Source organism: Camelus dromedarius, chromosome 5 (assembly GCF_036321535.1).
Source record: "Camelus dromedarius isolate mCamDro1 chromosome 5, mCamDro1.pat, whole genome shotgun sequence".
Taxonomy (NCBI): Eukaryota; Metazoa; Chordata; class Mammalia; order Artiodactyla; family Camelidae; genus Camelus; species Camelus dromedarius.
Window position 1 is genome coordinate 70,534,818 of NC_087440.1, and position 19,579 is coordinate 70,554,396.

General features: G+C 40.6%; 2 protein-coding genes across 13 annotated transcripts in view; one reads left to right on the forward strand and one right to left on the reverse strand.

Moving 5' to 3' along the window:
* Nucleotides 1-352: 352 nt before the first annotated feature.
* On the reverse strand, nt 353-9,802 carry ERG28 (ergosterol biosynthesis 28 homolog). Its single transcript, XM_010976471.3, has 5 exons — nt 9,566-9,802; nt 6,686-6,847; nt 3,782-3,872; nt 1,234-1,352; nt 353-1,099 (listed from the first exon to the last, which is right to left on the reverse strand). The coding sequence occupies exons 2-5, from the start codon at nt 6,816-6,818 to the stop codon at nt 1,020-1,022; spliced, it is 423 nt and encodes a 140-aa protein (XP_010974773.1). The 5' UTR covers nt 6,819-6,847; nt 9,566-9,802; the 3' UTR covers nt 353-1,019.
* A 176-nt stretch (nt 9,803-9,978) lies between these two features.
* Nucleotides 9,979-19,579, forward strand: part of TTLL5 (tubulin tyrosine ligase like 5) — a 254,949-nt gene continuing 245,348 nt past the window's right edge. For 11 of the 12 annotated variants that reach the window (XM_064486123.1, XM_064486125.1, XM_064486128.1 and 8 more), the window contains exons 1-3: nt 9,979-10,171; nt 11,475-11,641; nt 15,417-15,523. In XM_064486123.1, coding sequence (XP_064342193.1) covers nt 11,568-11,641; nt 15,417-15,523 — 181 coding nt within the window. In that variant the 5' untranslated portion in view covers nt 9,979-10,171; nt 11,475-11,567. Of the gene's footprint in view, nt 10,172-10,215; nt 10,367-11,474; nt 11,642-15,416; nt 15,524-19,579 lie in introns of those variants that run through there. The other variant, XM_064486124.1, reaches the window with a different exon arrangement.

The following is a 19,579-nucleotide window of genomic DNA, read 5'->3' on the forward strand; positions in this document are numbered from 1 at the left end:
AGGGCAACTGTCTGCTCCAGTGCCTTGTCCTTGGGGTCTAGTGTTCTCCTTTCCATGGCCATGTGTCTGTGTCTTCTGTGCTGCCCCGTTCTGCTTTCTCAAGAATCTGTTTCTTCCTTGGGAAGAAAACAAGAAAGGGTTCTAGCCGTTCAGTTGTGAACTTAGAATCTTGAAGGTGGGGAAGGAGAGGAGAAAGACTTGATTTCACAAGAAATGAGCAAGAGGCAAAAGGCAGCCAGGCTTGCCTGGGTCTTGTGCTGTCCTACTCATTATGGTGGACGTGATCAACAGAAAGCTGTGATTCTCCTCTGTTAGGGCTTAGAGGGGGCCAAAGTACAAGGACGAATCAGAGTAGAGGGTTTTTCTATTTATTACAAAATTCTTTACACAAATACAACTGACCAGAAGGTCTAAAAACAGCCCAGACTCTTCCAACCCTGATCCACCTGGAGGCACAAGGATAGGAGTCATGCTCACTTGCAGGGGAGCCCTTCTTTGAAGAACTGCCTGTCCCTTGGATGGTTCAGAGTCTCGGGTCCAGCAGCAGAGAGGAGCCCAACCTGGATGGACAACCTCTGGAAGCAGCCCTTAGAGGCAGCTGCTCTGGGTGAGGCAGCAGCTTTAAGTTTCACAGTTCAAGTGTTCCCACCATACAAGTCAAATCAAGGGGTCAAAATAAAAGGAAAAAAGCAGAAGGCTGGAAGAGGGACCCTGGAAGCAGCTGTGGGTGGGGAGAGGGCACACAGTGGGTGTCTGAGTGCTGGCAATTTCTTGATTTGGATGGAGGCACAGAGTATTCACTTCAAAATGATTCTTTAAATGGTACATACATTTAAATGGTACAGACTTCACATATGTTATATCTTAAAAATTTCTAAAGAAAAAACGGAAATGTAAAAGGCTAGAAGGGGCTAAGGGGGCTGAAGATGGAGCAGAAAATAAGAAATTAAAAAGCACAGGGTTGCAGGAAGATGATGGCAGAGGTGGAAGATGAAGTCTTGGATGTGGTGATGTCGGCCTCAGTTTCTCTTCTTCTGTCTAGATCCTGGTTCTGCTTCTAGGTACCGGAGCCCAACTAGCATACCCAGGATCGAGAAACCTTAAATACAGAGACAAGATGAGTGGCTCACACAGGCACAGCACTTTCTCACACCGCTCATACGATCGCTTTCCTGCACCAGCCCAGGGACTGGGACAGTTCCTGCTGGAACCCTGGGGTCATCGGATGCTTACTTGCCACCATCAGGGGTGCCAGGACGCCAATCGTGGGAGCTGCGGTCCCATAGATGAACAACTCGGAGAGGAAGTGGCCCAGGGCAAGGAGGAAGGTCCAGAGTGTGATGTGGTAGAGCCTACAAGGGAGCAGACGGAAAAGGGACCTGAAGGTACTGCTCGTTCAGTGCAGACGAAACGTAGCAGACTTGAAACACACAAACAGAAACCCAGGAAATGACTCAGGCTAAAGGAAAAGGAGACTTGGTCCCAAGAAAGACTTGGCTGCTTGACCACATCAGTGTATTTACTTCTAGGGCAAAACTGAAGGTTTCAATTGCTAAACCAATGGGAGGATGGTCCAGGCATCCAGAGTGGAGCTCCAAGTCTTAGCAAGGTGGTTAATTGAGCTACAGCAAAGCAGAGTCTGCATTATGGCAATCCTAGGTGGTGTAGGCAATTTTGGATTAATCACCCTTAAATATTCTACTTAAACTGGCTTGACTGTAGTTCAAGCTGACCCAGCAGGTGTTTGGCCAGGGGCTGGTCTGTGCTCACATGAGGGATGCCAAAGAATGAAAGGCCTGTAGGGGGAATGGGTAGCAAGGACCTCTCTGGGGCTTTTAGATGCTCTTGCAACATGAGCTGGTGATTCTGCATCTTAGTCTAGCAAAACAGTCAGATGGACAACACAGTGACAACCTCATGGGAAGACAACTTATTCCTCAGCTTTGACAAGGAGGTGGAGGAGAGAGAGGTTACATGATGATCGATAAATTGGATTGCTGATATCTTTTTTTAATTATGAAATAAAAAAATTATGAACTACCTCAAACATATAAAAAATTACACCTAACAGAATAGTGTAATTTACCCCTATGCAACCAATACCCTGCTCCATCAAGTCTGAACATTTTGACATTTTTGCTTCAGATACTTTTTTCTAACAAATAAAATACTAGATATCAGGTAAAGCTCCCTGTGTACCCTTGCCCCACCCTGATCCCATTCTCCTGGTTCCCTTCTCCCCAGAAGGAACCAATATCTTAAATTTGATTTTTAGCCTTCTTGTGCATGTTTTTATACATTTAGTAAATATGTCTGTATGGGAGTTGATTCTGAGTTTCCAGTTAGGGAGAGAATAGAATCAGAGTGCATATGAGAAGTCCATGGACCAAAGTCCCAAGCTTAAAAAGGGTTGGAAATAGAAATCGGCACTTGTAGCTGTCCTGTGTAGGAGAAGGGGAAATGAATGGGTAATGGAGGTAAGGGTGAGTCCGAGCTGTCTCTGCTCATTCCAAAAGCACAGCAAACAAAAGCTACACCCATTACCCATCAGCAATCTCCATGATGGTGAAGGTTTTGAAAATGGTTATTCAATCCTGACTCCCTCCCAGGCACTCTGAGAGGCAGAACAGATGTACTAGTCTCATTTTACACAGGAAGAGACTGAGATGCAGAGAAGGCATATAATGAACTCGCTGCTACAAAGCCAGTTACCAACAGAACTGAGACCAGAGCCCATTTCCTTGTTTTCATTCTTGGGCCCCAGGCTGTTTCCACTAAACCACGCTGCTTCCAAAAATACGTTGTCAATCTAGAGCAAGTAAACCAAGGTTCAAAAAAATAGTAAGATAAAAAAATAAAGCTGGAGTGATTGCAAGGCTAATAGCCCTGCTTCAAATCCCATTTGAGCCAGTCTTCCTCAGTTTAAATTAACTGGGTCTCTAACATGTAGATCTACAAAATCAGCAATGAAAAAAATCACTACCTCCCAGGGCTGCTAGGAGGAGACAATTGAGGTCACGTAGATGGAAGCATCTGGCATAATAAGAGGAGCTCAATAAATATCTTCTCTTGCGCAGATCCTGAGAGTTTGGATGAGACAGAAAAATATTTGAGTATGAAGCTGGCATTTTGCTGGTCTTACCCAGAGATCTGAGCAAACTTTCCACCTTGATTGTGGTGATTACTGTTGTTGGGAGAAAGCTCGTGCCCCCTCCAGTGGCCACCACTGGCTACAACACTATCCAGACAAGAGGCAATGACTGCCTGCAATTTTCCACTCTAGTCTATGTGAGAAGCAGAATACAGATGTCCTGGGTTCTCTGTCACCCTTACCTCCTGACTCTGCGTAAACGCACAACAGTTTACTTATGGGCTCATTTTTTCACGGATTGTGATTTTTGTTCACTCCTGCTTTTCCAGGAGGAATGTGAGAATAAGGTCTGTGTGGGTGGCCTCTCTAAAAAAGAGCACACCAGTCTACTTCTTTAGTAGAAGAAAGGCTGATTCCTTAGTAAAGAAGTGGAGGGGTAGGATGCAGGCCACTGGATCATGACATAACCTGTTTGCTATTGTCAGTTTCAAAGAATTTTCAAACTTTAAAGTCCTTCAGGACTATTTTGTTTTTCAGGCCTGGAAGGAATGGAACCCATTAGCCTTTTATTATCCACATTCTAGGCTACTGTATCAAAATTAATAGGTCTCCAAGGAAGGCCCAAAATAGGTATGCTTAGCATCTGATGTTCAACAGAAGGACACTAACACTCTTCTCCCCCTTACATACGTCTTGTTGTGGATGTCGATGGCACACAAGCAGCGAATCACTGATGAGAGTAGTGTCCAGATCCCAAAGGTCCGAGCTTGGAGGCCATTCACTGTGTAGCAGAAAAAAGCAAGAGTGTTGAGAAGGGGAGGGTCAGGGTCCTGTCCAAACTCTTCCTACTTCACCAGTGGCTCACGGGAGGCAGGGAGCTGAGCCTCAACTCCCTCTGGCTGGGCAGAGTAGAGATTCTGGTGCTGCACGTGGGAACTAGAAGGAATGGAAAGAATTCTAGAATGAGAATTGGTTCAGCTCCTCTTCAAAGGTCTACAGTTGGGTGGGTGAGTTCCAGGAGTAGAAACCCAACAAAGAGCCCACCTAGGCAGTAACTCCTGGATGGTATAGTTTACACCTCTGCCCCAGAAGCCACCCTGATGTTGGTGAAGCCCAGTGAGTCTGATCAGGGCAGGTTGGGGGAACGTTGTGGAGAGCAGTCTGTCAATATAAGATGCCTAGGAGAACAGTAGACTTTCAAGGCTAATGCAGGAGAGAACTCACACTGGGACCTATCTAGATGTATATCTGGTCTTTAAGAGACCCAAGTCCCTGCGTCTTCTCCTGAATCCAGATCTATATTATGTGAACAAAGCCCAAACCAAGCTGGCTTCCTGTGCATGTGGTAGTGGAACAAAGCAGTGTTTCCTTGGTGTCTGCTGGGGCCACCGTCCTCTGGGTAGCTTCATCCTGGCACTGACATATTAAATATCTTGTCCTGAGTATGGACCATAGTCCACCATGATAGTGCTTCTTGATCCTGGACATTTATTAGAATCAACTAAAGAAGCTTTTTAAAATTACCAAGACTTGGGTACCAGACCAATTAAGTCACATGTTCTGAAGGTAAATCCAGGGCTAACCTGGTATTTTCTAAAAACTCCCTTCCTTGGTGATTTTAATGTACTGGCACTGATCAGCATCCAGTAGTGGGGAATGCCAAAACAATGAAAGCAAAAACACTTCCTTTGCTCGTCAATTTTTTTTTTTAATCTCTCTCTCACTTTTTAAAAATTGAAATATAGTCAGTTTACAATGTTGTGTCAATTTCTGGTGTACAGCATAATAGTTCAGTCATACACATACATACATATATTCATTTTCATATTCTTTTTCATTATAGGTTACTACAAGATATTGAATATAGTTCCATGTGCTATACAGTATAAATTTGTTTATCTATTTTATATACAGTAGTTAGTATCTGCAAATCTTGAACTCCCAATTTATCCCTTCCCAATTCCTTTTCCCCCTGGTAACCATAAGTTTATTTCTGTGCCTGTGAGTTTTCTATGGCTATGTTTCTGGCCTATTGAGCATGAGAGATTTTAAGACAAGACTGACAACTGAAAGGTCTATTAATGTTGACTTGGGCTTTGAGGATTTTCCAACCTTTGGAAAACCAGACAGCAATACCAAATACACAACCCTGAAGACCTTTAGATGATAATGAAGTGAGAAAAAATTCCATATGCCAAACAAGTATCTAGCAGTTAGCCCTGGAGGGCTACATTTCTTTATAAAGCATTTTGACAGCTTCTCTGATGACAAGACTGAGGAAGTTTCTCTAGTGAGTAAGATACGAAAGTGGAATATCTCACCAACCCTAACCAGACTAGGCATCAGGTGAAATTCTACAGGATGCTCCAGAGTACTGCTATGATCAGCTACGTGCCAGGACAGCCCCCAGGTCACGAGGGAGGAGGCAGTCTCTACTTCTGGGCTGGACACACACAATTCTTCTGCTCAGCTATACGCCCTTCAGCAAATCACATGACCCCTGGGCTTCTCTGTCTCAACATGAAATTCAAAGGGCTAGACCAAGACAACCTCTAAAACCCTGTGAATCTATACAGGGCTCCTTGGCCATCTAAGGACGGCACTGAGGATGAAAAGTGGAACCGTCCTGCCCACTTTTCCAAGTTCTTCACTCCTGTTGTATTTGAGCTTTGTTCAAAGTGAACCTTAGCCTACTTAGTTTCATTTTATATCCAGATGTTGCAGAAAAATAAGCTAGGTCAGAGCCTGAATCTGGGTTAGCTATAAATGTGACACAGTTGTCAGCTGCTATGAAATGGTGCTGCAGCTCAAGCCACCCCGCACATCAGCGCAAGGAAGTGCAAGCTGAAACATGGAAACACTCTCAGCAGAGAGGCTCAAGATGCTGGGAGAGGCCACCATGGGCCTTGAGAAGTTCCTTTTGGGAGAGCAACTTTGAGGGATTTTGGATATCTTCTCAGGGTCTATGTCACAGTTTGAGAAGACCTTGGATTAGTAACTCTCCATCTGCAGCTGGGATATGAACCGTGTGTGCCGTGACTTGATTTCTGAAGGGGGCAGAGCTAATATGAAAAGCCTCTGTGGTTTTCGAGTTGGGCATCACAGAGTCACAAAGTAACTCTTGTTTCCTCACTTGCCCTGGTAATGCTTTTTGTACAGACTACTGCCTGGGACACTGTAAAATGAATGAAAAGGTATTCAGAGAAGCTTGAGGAGAAAAAGGACCAAGTGCTACCTACCACGTCTTCTACTCTAGTGGCTTCCAAAGGCTAGAGTAGGCAGCATCAGGACCACCTGGCAATCCCAAACTGCCAATTTACCCCTCCCTGCCTTCCCCTTTGGTAACTAACACAACGTTGTAAGTCACCTATACTTCAATTAAAAAAAAGAATCACCTGGGAAGTTTTTAAATAATAGATTCCTAGGCCCCACCAAGGGCGTAAAAGTTTCAGTAAGTAGGTCTGGAGAGGGAAATGCCCACCTATGCTTTGCTTGTTCGTTCTTAGGTTTTCTAGGTTATTCTGATATACACTCTGGTCTGGGAACCACAGTGTAGGCCACTCCCACAAGGGCTGTAGGTCTCTGCTTTCTTACCGAGGTCTGGCTTGCCGGTGTAGAGCTTTTCATAGAGAAAGGTATGGTCCCGGAAGCTCTGCAGCGTGTTCCCCATAGCGATGATGGACACCATAACCAGCCAGCTTCGTAACACGTTCAGGAACCGGCTCATGGCTCCCCTCAACCCTCAGGGCTTTTTGCCTTAGAAACAAAAGCAAAGGGCGTGATGGTTAGTCTACTTCAAACATAAGCTCGCTCGCCTCTGTAGGTAACCTGTGTAGTTAACTCACGAGGGCTGTACTAAGCTTATTGGGCCAATCATTTCATAAACTCCTCTCCAAGTACCCTAGGCTCATCCACCCCCAGTTATCTTTTTTTAAAAAAAATTTTTAACAATGTCTTTTTTCCCAACAGTAATTATTTTTTAAAAAAGCTTTTTTTTTTTTTGTTTTGAGGGGGAGGAGGTAATTGAGTCTATTTATTTATTTACATTACTTTTTTTTTTCCAGTGTAGTTACTGGGATTGAACCCCAGACCGCATGTGTGCTAAGCATGCGCTCTACCACTGAGCTATACGCTTCCCCTCAACAGTAATTAAATTAATTTTTTTTTATTTTTAATTTTTTGTAGGGGGAAGTAATGATGTTTACTTATTTTTTTCATGGAGGTACTGGGGATTGAACCCAGGCCCTCATGCATGCTAGGCATGTACTCTACCACTGAGCATACTCTCCCCCCAACCTCAGTCATCTTTACACACTACTTTTCCTTCATAGGGGTGGCACACTGCCTTTGAATATCAACCTTCAACCCAAGTGTGCTGACCTTCACCTAGAGTGAAAAAGGGTAAATAATGCAGTGGATGGGGATGACAAACCCAGAGGAAAAATGGAGAGAAGAAAGGGAACAGAAGAGAGGGGTACAAACAGCACTCTGAAGTAATAAAACAGACTTCCGTGTAAGACATAAAGACATTGGTCTCAATATTTAGTCCTACTGACAATGGTGAATCAACAGTATACTTTGCAATAAGTGGCACAGTGTTTATTTTTGTCTAAGGAATTTCTCCAAAATATTAGCCTAAGTCAGAACTCTTTTCTCTGGCTGGAATCAGTCCCCCAAGAGCTTTACTTCTCACCTGGTTTGTCATGGCATTCCTTTGTAATGCAAGTGGCTCAAAGGTGATTATAAATCTACTAACAATGCCTGCCTGGCTACTGGTGACAAATCCTTCCAAACACAGAGAAGTCTTATGCATTGAGTGGAATCTATGTTGTGAGGGCAATATTTACATTCTTAAATTTTCTCTATTCTGGTTCTCAGGTACACCATGCTCCATAAACTAGGAGAACAATCTAAAAGTTAAAAATAAGTAGATTGTGGTGACTTGAGGATTAGTAAGAAAATCATATGGAGAAGGAAAAAGCAATGTTGCTGTTGGATAGCAAGAGAAATTACAATAGTTAATAGTTATTGAGCACTCATGTTGCCACGCACTGTGCCAAGCCCTATCATGTATTATCTCATTTAATCCTTAAACAAGGTAGGTAGACATTAATATTTCCATTTTACAGGTGAGGTTGGCACGGAGATTAAGTGACTTCCTTGAGGTTACACAGCTAATAGATGACGGAGCTGAGATATAAAGCACAGTCTGTTGGTCTCTTCATTGCAATACTGCCTCACTGAGAACATTTTGACAAAGTTTCCTTTTTTGAGGGAGACAAGCATACCATAGCCACTTCTATCTCCAAGTTGTTTAGAAAATACAAACAGGTTATGAACTTTTTGTTTTTTAAAAAAACAACAAAACCGTAGATCAACCCTTGCTGAACATTGATTTCAATCAGCTTGGTTTAAATAAAAACACACGTAGATAAAAAAAAAAAAAACGAGTAACAAAATTACTTCTTCCTGTCTTCGTTGTGTTTTCTTGGCCCGTGGTTTATCTGTTCTCAGGTTAATTTCTTGGCTTTTAAGTGGTGATAAAATTTTAGGCTTCCTGTGTCACTTTGGCAGTAGAAGTTTGAGTATGGTCCTACACTGCCCAGCTGAAGCAGGTACTAAAGTCGGTAATGGCTCAAGACAGTGTGAAGCCCCCCAAAACAAAGAGCTCAAGAGAAGGAATGGTCAATGGATGAATACCTCAGTGAAAACAGGTCACATAAGTGGTGGACTTTACCAAAGTCCAGAGACAATGGGCCTTTACTGGAATCACAAGCAGTTACAACAGAGACCAAGATCTGCTTACTCCCCTCCCCCACCATCCTCCTTGTTTTCTCACCGTCCCTCAGTGGGCGACTCAGGCTTTCTCCTCTCAGGGTCAGAAGAGCTGCATGCAAAGCCCCCCTCTTTGACAGAACACATGCCCATTTCACAGAAGTTCTTAGAAACCCCAGCAGATAGATGATGAAGGCAGAGCCTGAGCACACTTCTGAACTGCTCTACCAATCCCTCAGCAAGATTTCCCTAAAGCTTCTGAGGGCCTCCTAGAGTATGAACATCTATTCTAAAACTTTGTCCTGGCCCAGGCCAGCAAACGTGCAGTGTTTACTAGAGTCAGGAGTGAGTTTCCTTTCTCGGCCCTACCATTTAGTAGCTGTGTGACCCTGGGCAAATAATTTACACTTTACATCCTAGGTTTCCTCACTTGCAAAATAGAGATTAAAAATTCCTGTCTCAAGGATTATTATAAGAATTCCAATTCGTGCATCCCCATTCACTCGTTCCGAACCTATCTACCAAACCTTCTTCATCTCCCCAGCTCCCTCTTCTCTCGGTCTCTGGAATCTCTTTTCCCCACAAGAGGTTGCCTCCCAGGTATCTTCCTTCTGTACCACCTCCGTTTTTCCAGATTCTCCAGATCCTCAATCAGATGCCACCCAGACACCTACCTCTTCTCCCTCACATATACCTTACCTGGCAACTGTACCCCCAGAACAGCAGCAGCAGCAAGAGCAAAGCTTCCCCAGGGCAGCTCCAGCCCTCAATCCGCCTGAGACACTTGTCCCCGCCCCCACCCTCAGCCCGGCTCCAGGATTGGGTTGTTTCCATCAGGCCTCGCTCTGATTGGCTGTTCCGGTTCTGTTCGAGCAGGAGATGGGGCGTGAACCCCTTTACTGCCAATCAGCGGTTGCCGCTGCCCAAGCCTCTCCCTCGGTACGCGGCTCCTGCAGTGAACCCTCCTGTTGAGCGTGGCGGAAGAACTCTGGGTTCGAAGTCAATCCTTTAGGGGCGGAGGAAAAAAGTGCGGAGAAGAGAAGTCGACTTCTGTTGAGAGCTGGGCTCTGCGCCTGCGCTGCGCGACGGTGACGACATTTGTCCGCGTCCGAAGCCAAGCGTTGTCAGCGCCGGGTGGCGGGCGCCTGCGCAGTGGCTCCGAGCGGGCGGTTGCTTGTTGGTTGTTGTAGTAACGGGGAAGCAGCAGTCTGCGGCTGCTGTGAGCCCGGCTGGGGAAGGAGGAGGGAGGTAGGCGCAGAGCCCTGTCCCCGCCTGCCCACCCCGAGCCATGGGAAGATGAAACAGGTAAACGCCGGCTCCGGCGCTCTCCCCTACCCGAGGGAGGTGCGCTCCCGGGTTTGGGCGGGCGCTCTCCGCTGCACTTCCCTCTCAGAGTCCCGGAGCAGCTGTTGGCTTCCGGGCGCGCTGGGCTGAATCGCTGCGGCGGAGTCACCCGCGTCCTTCCCGTGGGGAACGTCTGAGGACCTGCCTGGGATTGGGGTGAGCCGAGGGTGGGGCTGAAAGGCTGATCCCTTTAGGGCGAGGACGCTCCTTTGGCGAGTGTCCTTAATCTTCTTCCAGTCGCCCTGTCTCTCTCTGCTGTGCTGGCAGCCTAGGACAGGTTGGCATCCCTTACTAGTTTGGAGATTTGTTTTGTTTTAATTTAAAGGACTTAACATTTTAGGAACTACTGAGAAATCCCTCTGGGAATATTCGGAAGAACGACCTTTGCGTTATTTGATATTGCCCATTTCGCTGAAGATGTGTAGGGATCATTGTCGGGATTGGCATTTTTTTGGTATTGTTTACGTTCTTATCACAAATATTAATGCATAGAAAAATAAAGTTTGGAAAGATTGCCATTAATGGTTATCTTTGAGTAATGGGATTATGCTCACTCAAACGGTTTCATTTTATTTTTCTGTAATTTCTTTTCCATTCTCAAACAGACAATGCACATGTACCTTTTTGCTATTAAGAATGTAAGTTAGAAATATGCTAATTGTAATGTGTGTTTGGTATTTGGAACAAGTTTGTGGTTTTTAGTAAGAGAGTAATTTTTGATAGTGTTTGAAAGGACAGGTTTTTGGGTTTGTTTTTTTTTTCCCAGCTATTTATGACCTTGATTCAGGAGAATATATTCATTTTTTGGTTTAGCGGTTGAATTTGTTTTAATGCAACATGAGGGTATTTTACCTGTGCATGTCATAGAGTCTTAAAGAAATATTCGCAAGGACCTTAAAACTTGAATTTTTCTTTTTAACCCACGTCAGTTTTTTTTTAACAAGGAATCTATGTTTTAGGCAGTTGGCCACCTATCTCAGACTTACCTAAAAGTTAAGTAAGTCTGTCCTTTTGGTGAATGTTAGGTTTAGTATATAAGAGAAAAACGAAAAACTCAAACTTAATAACTCTTTAAATACACGGAAGATAGACCATATGTTTGGAAAAAAATCTTGGTTTCTGTGGCTTCTGTGAGCACTGTGAAAGTAGGTAAGCTTTCTAGAGATTGGACACTATTTAGGTAAGTTTTCATTACTTGGAGGATCAGCAGTAATCAACAAAAAGACAACTGCATTGTATTTCAGATCATTTGGCTTTCTTTCAGGAATCTGCCACCCTAATTGTTTGATCCAGTGACTCTGTAAGGAAAGGTCTCTGAGGCCCCCGTCTGCTGACTGCATGACAAACTCTAAAGGAAATGCCAGTTGTGATGGCCCGGGACCTGGAGGAAACAGCATCATCCTCAGAGGATGAGGAGGTGGTAAGCCAAGAGTAAGTAATAGCAAGCCTGCTTTTGACCTTTTGCCTTTAGGATGGAAAATAGTTCTTTTTCACACATACCCTCTTATACCCAATATCCTTCCTTTGGTGTTGTCTGACTCTGATTTTAGTTTCTGCACGTGGTCTAATTCAAGATCTTTATTATTGGATCACTGTCAGCCATCTGAAATGAGATAAGGCTCTGTTTCTGGGCACATGAGCATCGGCTCTAGATGTTGCATGCAGTAGCTCTTAGTCAACTCTTGATCAGAGCTCCTAACGTAGGAGATTTTGAAATTTTTAGCTACTGAAGAAAAGTAGGTCTCCAAACTCTGTGACATTGGTTATTTTCTCAAAAGCCTTTACAATGATAGAGAGATGATAATATAGAGATGTCAAGTAACTTACCAGAGTAAGTGTTCGACAGGACATTAGAATTCTATAGCTTGTGCTGTGTCTATTGGGCCACATGGCTTTCCTGAGTTCTCTTAGGTAAGAGTCAAGTTTCTTGATTGCTGGGGTCTCATAACAATAAAAATAAATGGTAGTTGTAAGTGTAGCTGCTATAGATGATGGCAAGAGTTTTAACTGCTGTATCTCATTTAGTTGAAGATGTTATTATTCCCACTTTATTAAGCTCAGCCTCACAAATATCAAAGGACTTCCTCAGGGACGCATAGAGAGTAAGTGACCGATTTGAGATTCAGACCTAGTTTTCCTGGATTTTGAAGCCCTTAACTATTTTTCCTCCTTTAACATTATTACTTGACACAGAGAACAAAGAGAATCTGGCTTAAAGTTAAGATGAGTTTTTAAGATTCTCTGTGAGTTCCCCTAGGATATATGTGTGGCATGTAACCTGAAAAGCGGGCATAATATCTCCCAGGCTATTTTTTAGGGGTATAGTTAAGATCACATAGAATACTGTGTATAAACTTACTTTTAAGGTAATAATATAAATATGATAAATGATAAAGTGCCATACAAATGTTAAGGCATTATTCTTACTGGATTTAATATTGAATTTAAAGTGTATTTCTTAATATAAAGTTAGAAGATTACATTATTTAATGTAATTTGAAAAAATTGTCAAAGCATTAGTAAATCTTTGGGGAAAGGCTTCTCATCACTGTTAGATCATAGAAAATAATAGAGGTCATAGAAAATAATAAGGATTTGGTGTTATATTTGGGTCATTCTCATTCAGGATAATAAAGTGGATAATTCCCTCTGGTCACTTTGCCTTCTTGTGACTTTTTGTTTTCTGTGTGCTACCTCCTACCCATTTCACAAAAATTTAAACTTCTGCTATAAGCGTTAGTCTTTCTGATTCAAGATCTTTTAGCTTTATGACTGTCTTTTATATTAATGGGCTCACAGGTTGGGCTCAACAAGTATTAGGTTGAACTATATAAAATCGCTATTTTGGTAGGTCAAAAACAGCCAAATATTGACAATTTTAGATGGTTCAACCTAATATTTTAGGAGGTATTCAATAAATACTGACCAAATGACTAACTGAATGAATGAATAAATGGAGACTTTGTGCTTTAGGACAGCTTAGGTTGAGGATTCTTAACCTTTTTTATGCTGTGAATCCTTTATCAGAATAATATTTTAAGTGCTTAAAATAAAATACATATCGTTATAAAGAATACCAATTACATTGAAATGAAGTTATTAAAATTAAAAAAGCAAACTTATGATACAGTAATACATGCTTTTTTTATTAATACATTAAATAACAAGATCATCTAAAAGATGAGGAAGTTAAATTTTATTTTCCTAAGACAGCAACGTGAAGACTGTTTTTGTTTAGTTTGCATAAGTGCATCACACTTGGGTGGTCTTTGATTAACCCTTGTAAGTGCGAAATACTGGGAAACATCATAGATGTCTGGACCACCACTGTGTGATGTCACCATTTGGTGCTGAATGATTGCTTCGCAAAGAGGTGCCAAATCTTTGTCCATCCTCATCACACCAGATGAGGGAGACTGATCACAGGTGATCTAGTGGCAATTTTAACAACTACTATAACTTGGAAGTAGTGATAAATGTCAGTGATGTTTTGAGGTATTTGCAACAATTGCTGTATGGTGTAAAAAGACTGTAATTTCAGATGGAATCAAAGACACAGGTAGTGCTAATACTACTGTGCTTTGTTGCCTGTATTCGTAATTGAGAAATGCTAAATTTCTGGTAGAAGTTAGTGAAAATGTAGGTGTAATTCCATCCCCCCACCCCAATCCAAATTCATGGACTTTTTGCTCCTCTTCCTTTTAAACTCCTAGTGTTGAGTTTTGATTGTTAATGTTCCATCAACTCATGTCTATCAGATACTTGTTCTATACATTAGGAATCTTAAATCAGTCTTGTTCATACTTGGAGCAACATGCTTACATTTTTAAAGGTTTGGAAGTTAGAAGGTCTTAAATCATCTAAGGATGTTGACTTGACCCAAAGATGTGTATCCATGGACATCTGCTAGATCTGCTCAGATCCCTAGGCTGTATTAAAGTATTAATGCTCTCCAGTCATAGGTATTAGAGCCAGACATTGTCTTGGCATCCTTGTTTTGCATGGCATTATTACAAATAGTAAATGTGAAGGGGCTCTTTTTCTATGTTTTGCTTGGAGATTCCAAATACAAATTTATACTTAGATGTGGAAATTTTCATAACGAAGATTTGATGTATGGTTTCTTTAGTCACTTAAAAATGTTAACTTTAATTCCAATCATAAAAGGGGCATTATATCAGTTAAAAAGATCATCAACTAATGAGAGCTACAGGAGTTCAGAGAAGGAAGGCATCACTGTGGGCTGGAGGAGCTGGGGAAAGCTCCATGGAGGTGGTGAGATGCGCTGGGCTTTAAAGAGTAGGAGTAAATGAACTGAGGGAAGTGGGGAAGGCATTTCTAGCAGGGACATTGATATGAACAAGGCATAGAGGCTTTGAGTTATGTAGGCTGGATCCCAGGAGTGAATAATATATATTCCTCATGAAATTGCTTCTTAAAAGCCAAAACGTTCTTAAGCTCTCAATAAAGTGAACTATAAAACTGGTCTACTTTGGTAATTAATTATCCAAATTCTTTGTTATTTCATGCCTGTAAAGCATAATTTCTTAACATATACTGGTATGAATGAAAATGTAGCATCCCAATTTTCAGTTTCCCAATCATTTTGAATCTTTTCCCTTTAGCGACACCTAGTGGGAGCATGCTTTTAATAACAATGTAGCATCTGCCTTATGTGTTTTTTAGTTGACCTTACTGAATTAATGATTTGTCTGCTGCTTCTTTTCTCTTTTTATAAGTTGTAAATGAGATGATTCTGTCAGGGATTTGGCTTTCTATAGATCGTATGGTGAAGGCCTTGGCTCTTCTCAGCTCTGTACGTGTTTATTATGTTCCTGATTATTGCCAAGCATTTTTAACTTTTAGCAATAATCCATTGTAAGTGCTAAGGCACAGTGGTGCCAGCTTGCAGCAAGAGCTAGGTTGACAAGGAACTTCAGATAGTTTCCAAAGTGTCTAAGATTTTATTGTTTAGACTCCATCCCTGCTTCAGCCAATCAGGGCCCATCCCTGGAGCAGGGATGGAGTTAATCTTAAACAGACCCCATGACAAAGAATGGGAGATGAATGGTTTCCCATAGGACATTTGGGATACTTGTTCCAGAAGGAAGGAAAAGTTACTAAGCAACAGACCACAGTGATCTGCTTCAGTTGTTAATTCAAATTTTGAGCTGTAAATTAATAAAGCCTTTTGTTACGGTTGTAGGGATCATCCATGTATCATGTGGACTGGAGGCTGCAGGAGAATTCCAGTTTTGGTATTCCATGCTGAGGCTATTCTGACAAAGGACAACAATATTCGAGTAATTGGAGGTAGGTCTGACTTCCCCCACAGAGGGCAGGCTGGGCATGGCCTTAATAACACCTTCTTGCAGAAATTGATACTACATTTAGATAGGGAAAGGGACCCGATCATGAGAAAATTCTGTGTAATTTTTTTATACATGAAAGGATTATCTGTGATTTCTTAAATTGTGTTCTGCATATTCAATTGTTTTCCCTCTTTTTTTTTTAGAATTATGTGTACATGTGTTTATTGTTTTGGGTTTTTTTCCAATTTTATTGAGATATAATTGACATACAGCACTGTACAAGTTTAAGGTGTACGACATAATGATTTAACTTACATACATCATGAAATGATTGTCACAAGTTTAGTGATACTGTTTTTCGTAATTGTGGTAAAATGCACATAACCAAATTGACTGTTTTCACCATTTTAGAGTATACAGCTCAGTGGCATTTAGTACATTCACAGTATTGTGCACCCATCACCACTATCTAGTTCCAGAACATCTTCATCATCCTCAAAGTAAACCCTGTACCCATTAAGCAGTCACTCCCATTCTCCTTTATCCCAGCTCCTGGCAATCACTATTCTACTGTCTGTCTCTGTGGCTTTGTCTAATCTAGATATTTCATATAAGTGGATTCATACAACATGTAGCCTTTTTTGTCTGGCTTCTTTCAATTAGCATAATGTTTTCAAGGTTCACTCATGTTGTAGCATGTATCAGTACTTCATGCCTTTTTTTATGGCTATTTCCCATTGTATGGATATACTACATTTTGTTTATCCATTCATCAGTTAGTGGATGGTTGTTTCTACCTTTTGTCTGTTATAAATAGTGCTGCTGTCAACATTCATGTATAAGTTTTTGTTTGAACACCTGTTTTCAATTCTATTGGGTATATGCCTAGGAATGGAATTGCTAGGTCATGTAGTAATTCTTTGTTTAACTTATTAAGGAACTACCAAAGGATTTTCCATAGTGACTGCACAATTTTACATTCCCACCAGCAATATATGTGAGTTTCAGTTTCTCCACATCCTCACTAGCATTTGTTATTTTCTGTTTTTTAGAATATACCAATGGATGAGAAGTGGTATCTTATTGTGGTTATGATTTGCATTTCCCTAATGATTAATGACATTGAGCTTTCATGTGCTTCTTGGCCATTTGTGTATCTTCTTTGGAGAAATGTCTATCAAGACGTTTGCCTATTTTTTGATTGAGTTTCTTGTCTTTTTGTTGAGTTGTGAGAGTTCTTTACACATTCTGGATACTAGACTCTTAGCAGAAAAATGATTTACAAATATTTTTTCCTTTTCTGTGGTTTGTCTTTTCACTCCCTTGATAGCATTCTTTCATGAGGAAAAGTTTTTCATTTTGATAATGTTCAATTTAGTTTTTCTTTCGTTGCTTATGCTTTTAGTGTCGTATCTAAGAAACCATTTCCTAATCCAAAGCCATGGTCCCTATGCTTTCTTCTAAGAGATTTATAGTGTAAGTTCTTATATTTTGAGCCAAATGGTCTTTGATTGTTTTTTTTATACAGTGTGAGGAAAGGGTCCACCTTCATTCTTTTACATGTGGATATCCAGTTGCTCCAGCATTAGTTGGAGAGACTATTTTTTCACTATTGAATAATCTTGGCACTATTGTTAAAATCAGTCAACCAGAGGTATAGGTTTATTACTGTACTCTTAATATTCTAGCAATGTGTATACTTATTCTTATACCAGTGCTATATTATATTGATTACTGTACCTTTGTGCTGAGATTTGAAATTTGGAAATGTGACTCCTCTAACTTTGTTTTTCTTTTTCAAGATTTTCTTGCTATTCAGGGTCCTTTGCAATTCCATTTGAATTTTAGGGTCAGCTTTTTCATTTCTGCAAAAAAGACTGTTGAGATTTTGGTAGGGAGTGTACTGAATCTGTAAACTGCTTTTGGATTGCCATCTTAGTGTTAAGTCTTCCAGTCCATGAACATGGGATGTCTTTCCATTTATTTAGGTCTTCTTTAGTTTCTTTAGCAATGTTTTATAGTTTTTAGTGTGCAAGTCTTGTAGCTCCTTGTTTAACTTTATTCCTAAATATTTTATTCTTTTTGATGCTATTATAAATGAAATTGTTTTCTCAGTTTCATTTTTGGGTTGTTCATTGTCAATGTATAGATTTTTGTATATCGATCTTGTATCCTGAACCTTGCTGAACTCATTTATTAGCTCTAACAGTTTGTGTTGGTGTGTGTATTCTTTAGGATTATCTCTATGTAAGATCATATCATCAGCAAATTGAGATTTTACTTCTTTCCAACCTGAATGCCTTTATTTCTTTTTTCTGCCTAATTGCTCTGGCTAGAACTTCCAGTACAAAGTTGAATAGAAGTGGTGAAAGTGGGCCTCTTTGTCTTGTCCCTGTTCTTAGGGGGAAATCTTTCAGTCTTTCACCGTTCAGTATGATGTTAGCTGTTGGTTTTTCATAAATGCCCTTTATCATATTGAGGAAGTTCCCTTCTGTTTTTTGTTGTTGTTGTTGTTGTTGTTGTTGTTGTTGTTGTTGTTGTTGTTGTTGTTGTTGTTGTTGTTATAGTTGTTGTGGAGTGTTTTTTATCATGCAACAGTGTTGGATTTTGTCAAGTGCTTTATCTACATCAGTTGAGATGATTGTATGTCTTTTTGTTCTTTCATATTATTTGTGTGGTATCTTTACATTGATTGACTGGTTGACTTTTGTATGTTGAACTACCCTTGCATTCCTGAGATAAATCTCACTTGGTCATGGTATATAATCCTTTTAATATGTTGCTGGATTTGGTTTGCTAGTATTTTGTTGAGAATATTTGTACCTATATTCATAAGGGATATTGTTTTATAGTTTTCTTTTGATGCCTTAGTCTGGCTTTGATATTAGGATAATGCTGGTCTCATAGAATGAGTGCTTTCCTCCTTTTTGGAAAAGTTTGAGAAGGATTGGCATAATTCTTTGAATGTTTGATAGAATTCACTAGTGAAGCATCTAGTCCTGATCTTTTCTTTGTTGGAAGGTTTTTGACTGTTGGTTCAACCTCTACTTGTCCATTCTATTTTTTATTTCTCATTGAGTCAGTTTTGGTACTTTATGTGTTTCTAGGTTTTTGTCCATTTTATTTAGTTTATGTAATTTTGTTGGCATATAATTATTCATAGTATTCTTTTGTAATTCTTTTTATTTCTGTAATAAAGTAGTAATATCCACACCTTCATTTCTGATTTTAGTAATTTGAATCTTTTCTCTTTTTTCTTAGTCAGTCTAGCTAAAGGTTTGTCAATTTAGATGATCATTTTATAAAGCCAACTTTTTATTTTGTTTATTTTCTTTATTGTTTTTCTATTCTCAACTTAATTTATCTACATTCGTCTTTGATTTTAAGGAATACTCTGAGTCTTGGTGTTAGCCTGTAGCTGTCTTCAAAGTTTACACTCTATGGATCCAAACTGTTGTGTGATACAGTGGAGAGTCTATATGTGGGTTCTCAGCCATTAGTTCAAATTTCAGCTTTGAATTTTACTAGCTGTCAATCTTGTGTAATCTTTTAAACTCTCTTAGTTCATTTCATTTTTAGTAAAATGGAGATAATAGCTACCTTACCGGCATTGTGAGAATTAAATGAGGTCACTTCATGTTTGACACGTAGTAGACACTCAAAACTTATGCTGCTTACTCTACTTATTGAACAGGATCTGCTGTACTTTAAAATGACTTTAAGGTCTGTCCTTGCCCCATAATAACCCAGGAGTTCACAGGACAGTGAGCACCTGCTTCTGGGATTTGAATTCTCCTCCCTCCCCAAGGGTCATGGTATTCTAATCCTCTCAGCAAGTTGCTAGGTTACCACTTAAAGGGACATGGTTCATTCATGTTCTCTGAAACCTGAGTAACAGAGTATTTGCTAACATTTGCTGAGAAACTCCCTCTAAGTATGATTAGAGACAAAACATCAAAGGTGGGTGAAAACAACAAAGGAAATAATCCCCCCCAAACATACTTCTTTTGGTTTGCTTGTCACATAAATGAATCCAACTATTCTATGGCAGTAGGCA